Raw genomic sequence first — 4,411 nt, 5'->3', positions numbered from 1 at the left:
TGAGTTTTTATCCGCATCTGCTATCCCTGATTCTGAATGGTACGCATATTATGGGTCAGAATTTTCGCCTCCTGACCCAGCCCTCCTCAGTTCTTACTATCAAATGTATCAGAAACAAACAATTGGTGTTAGGGTTCGAGGCAAAATGATGTACCCCTAGCATGAGTATGCTGTACTTGTTTAAATAATAATACTGATTGGATTAATTCCATGCGTTCTTGCAAAGCAACACAGCATTAGAATGTGCACATTATGCATTGCAGAAGCAGCTATCTTAAAAGTAACAACCTTTATTAGGTGACTGTAAAGAGAGAATAAACTTGGTTTTAAACGGTTTAACAAATCTTATTCAGCCTTCCGATATGCTATGTTTCAGTCCCATGCTTGACTACTGTCACTACCTTGGTTCCATATTAACTTCGGTCACAGACTTGTCTTCCCATTCTTCTAAACTTTTCCATCAGTAAAAAAAAAACATACTATGCCTTGTCTAATCTACTTTTATCTATTTATAATCAACTATTCTATCTGGCTAGAATGAGACAGTGTATTTTGAGACCGTCTTTAAGGAACTATCATTTTATGTTTAATAAAATATTCTTCTTGGGACTTATCATTTTAAAATTATCAAGGGTTGGATAAATACAATGTTTAACCGACGGCAGTTAAACAAAACTAAATTATTGATCTTACGTCAATTCTTCTGGCAAAGCCTGTAAAAAGAGTGTGTATCATCAGGAAAAGCAATACAAATAAAAATGAACATGCCATCTATCCCACTAGTTCTACGATGTTACGTCTTTGTTGTGTATTTATAATCTTGGTAGTACATAATCAACTAGTGTTAACTTTGTTGTAGGACTCAGAGATGGTTAAAGCCTTTTCAAGTCGTCAGTCCCTCCGAGTTGTTGTAGTACCCCACAGCAATGTTTTCGCGATGATGCCTAGAATTACTACTATAGTTGTTGAGCCTCAAGCTGTTTATGCTAACGGTGGTTTTATGGCAGTTTCTGGAATGCACGTCATAGCTTTAGCTGCTTTACACTATTCTAAAACGGTATTTGTTCATTTTCAAGCTAAGTAAATTATGGAAAGAGTCACATGGCTTGGTATTTTGCAACAGGAGTTACCGTTTGGCAGAACAATACTCTCTCCTTCGCTTGCATTTTTTTTATTTTTTTTCTTTGCTAATATTGGAAAGAAGCTCGTGTAATCCAATTGTGTCAAAAATTATGACACACTAAGGTTGTTTCAAAATTGCCCCCCAGTTACTTTCGACCATTAAAAAGGGCACTAGTCCTTTCAATTTCAAATTCGAATGACTCCTTTTTGAAGTTTCTACGACAACGCTTTCTATAAAAACCTTATATGTCCCCAGCAGTAGGTTCGCCCAAGCAGTATTCTCGACAAAATATACAGTATCTCCCTTTTCCCTTCTTATCTCTTTTAACTCGCCTTTTTTCCTTTTACATTGCTTGAAATACCCTTTGCTTTGCCAGCAGTAAATTTCAATTTTATGAATTTAGCTTTCAATGACGTTCCGATTTTACCTAAGAAACCAACCATATCTACTTCAAGTTTGATTTTTTCAAGGAATTCAAATGCAAGTAATGAATTTTTTTTTCCGTAATGTAATATTTTTTTCCTCATAAAAGGCCTGATGGGATGCAATATGACTATTAGCAGACCCCTTGTGCAGCTTCATAGTATTTGAAAAATTTCATGGCTAGCCAAAACAAAATTATTTTGACATTTATAGTTCTTTCAGATTTGTATTGATTTTCATAAGGTATTTCAGCTAGATTTAACTTATTCATTTTTCTTTTCTTTCGAATTAAATCAAACTCCTTTTCTACCAAATATCTTGGATTCCTATCTTTAGGAAGAGAAACATAAGAGTGGATTGTATCCTTTGAAAGTTTCCTTGTGATTCTCTCTCCTTCAAGGAAAATCGGTACGGGAAGTTGAAAAAGTTGTCAGAATAATTGAAAATTAGAATATTCTGACTTTTAAGAGACCCCTTTCTTATCCCGCCCCTCTCCCATTCTTAGGAAATCACATACTCCCGTATCAGCATCTAACAAAACGCGATTTAAAAATTGTGATTTTTGTGCGCGAGTTTTTTACAACAACAACAAAAAGTAATTCCTGGGGGGGGGGGAAGAATTCAACCAGGCTCTGGATATTTTAACGCTAAACCCGAATATCTCTACGAAACGTAGTTCTCTACAATATACAGTCTCTTCCTTTTCCCTTCCTGTTTCTCGGTCCTTGCCTTTTTTTCTGTTTTCATTATTAATTTGACGTATTATTAAATTTTGGAACATCTGTGCTGAATTTGTACCCTATCAAATTACACCAAATTTTAGAGTTTAAGAAAAAGTTGCATAGGTTTACAGGTTTGGGGAAAAGGTTCTAAATCTTCTAAAGTTATGTCACCCATTGCAATACTGCTGGGGCTGCCATTTAGATTTTTTTCAATTTCTATTTATCAAGTTACTCTGTTAATTTTATTTCCACACCATAACTGAGACTATATCCATTATTGTTTATTGTAGTTCCTTGTTTGTGGACCGACAACAAAATACTCTCCCAAATATGGTACCGCCCGCGATGAGGCTTTTGACAAGATACAACCTGCTGATGATATGCTTCCATCGATGGATAAAAATCTGCTTGGTCAGGCCTATGCATTGAACAGTCTTTACGACTATGTTCCACCAGAACTCGTTACTTTGTTCATTACTGAAACGTAAGCTTATTACTTCCAGTCTTCGTTACTTGACATCAAAGAACTTTTGTTCTTTAGTTTGGCTGAGCGTTATCCCTTCTTTTTATTTAAGGCCTTTGTGTTAAAGTAGCTTGTTAGATAATTCTAATTAGTAAAATCCAATGTCAAATATTTTAATAACATATGAAATTGTTTTTAGGATGATTTTCACAGTTTGTTCTAATTTCACACAAGTTAGACCGTTCTAAGCCAAGACTGGGCCCTGGGACACGTTCCTTCCTCCCCCCTCCCGCCCCTGATTAACCATTTTTAACGCAAATATCTGCATTAAGAAAAGACCTCACATGGAGTCCCATAGACTCCCCTCCCCCTTTATGACCCTGCAAAAACTTCTAACCATTGGTTAAATATACTATCAGTTTTTTTCATTTATAAAGCAAAGATATAGTCCAAGAGAAAAAACACATTTATATCGCCATCTTGGCACCTCTATACCCACACTCTCTATAATTCTTAGTATAATCAAGGTATTGTGCTCTACGATAACCCGACCCCAGTGAATAAGCAAAGCAAGGCACCCCAGACCTTGAAGTGTATTTTTTGCTAGCTAAGAGGCATATTAGCTTTTGTACTTGAAAAACAATTTGAGAATAATTTATACGGAATCTTTGGGGCCAACTGAACTCTGGATTTTAAAGTTTTCTGTATTCTAAAATAAGGTTAATGATGGCAATTTATAGTAATATGAAGTAAATTAAAAAATACTTTAGTTATTATGTGATTCTTATTGACAAATGTACACGTAAATCACCCTTATAATGAAGGAAATATACTGAGAAAAAATCCTTCATCGAGTGTACGAATAATCTCGTTATGAATCTTTTAGTTACTAATGATCTTCACTGCATTAAGAAGAAATCAGGTTGTGCGAACCTTTACCAATTTTGAATTCTGAGCTGGTAACATATAGTTCAACTGAATTATTTACTTAGTTAGGAAGAGCATAAACAATTAAGAAAATTAACATCACTTCTGGGTTATCTTATATGTGCTTGCTCAAGCTAATGGTTTAAGTTTCTGGCGCACATAAAAACTAATTTTAAATATGACCAAATAAAAAGCATACCGAATATCGCTAGTTTTCTTGTTGTTTAACAAAGTAACTGTTCTGTGGTTGCTAGTTTTTTTTTTATCCCCTCCTTATTATATTGATGTTTAACTTGTTTTTTTCTTACAGAGGTGATCACCCACCCGGCTATTGCTACAGAATCGTAAGAGAAATTTATGGCACAGAAGAAGATTTTTAGTCGAATTTTACCGTGATTTTTTTTTTATTAAATCGGAAAAAGGATATATGTCTTTATATACTTTATTTTGATAGCGATAACGTACAGGCTTTGTCTACCGTTAATTGAGTGATAATTATGTAAAGCCAAAAAGCGAAGTAACATCAGCTTTAAGAAAAACGACAGAGAAAACTTATTTTTTGAAAATGTTACATAGTGAAATGTTTATGCTTGTCGAGGCAGACATACTCAGAATTTGGGGTGTAAATTATTATCTTCTGTTTAGTATAGGCCCTTCATAGTTATGGCACTTTGTCTTTTTTCAGAAACCATGTTTAATAAGTTAATATATATTACATATACATATAAATATATATTACGTATGTATTATATT

The 4,411-nt window shown here is 34.3% G+C and overlaps 1 protein-coding gene across 1 annotated transcript; it reads left to right on the top strand.

Moving 5' to 3' along the window:
- Positions 1–838: 838 nt before the first annotated feature.
- LOC148954834 (translation initiation factor eIF2B subunit beta-like) lies at positions 839–4,038 on the top strand. The gene is made up of 3 exons (XM_089105303.1): positions 839–1,057; positions 2,559–2,752; positions 3,969–4,038. Exons 1-3 carry the CDS (start codon positions 869–871, stop codon positions 4,036–4,038), a joined length of 453 nt encoding a protein of 150 aa, XP_088961429.1. The 5' UTR covers positions 839–868.
- Positions 4,039–4,411: the final 373 nt, after the last annotated feature.

The sequence above is a fragment of the Artemia sp. Qi Xiang Cuo genome, chromosome 2, assembly GCF_049724085.1.
Source record: "Artemia sp. Qi Xiang Cuo chromosome 2, ASM4972408v1, whole genome shotgun sequence".
Lineage (NCBI taxonomy): Eukaryota > Metazoa > Arthropoda > Branchiopoda > Anostraca > Artemiidae > Artemia > Artemia sp. Qi Xiang Cuo.
Note: the sequence above shows the minus strand (reverse complement) of the source record. Positions and strands in the feature narration are given on the sequence as shown.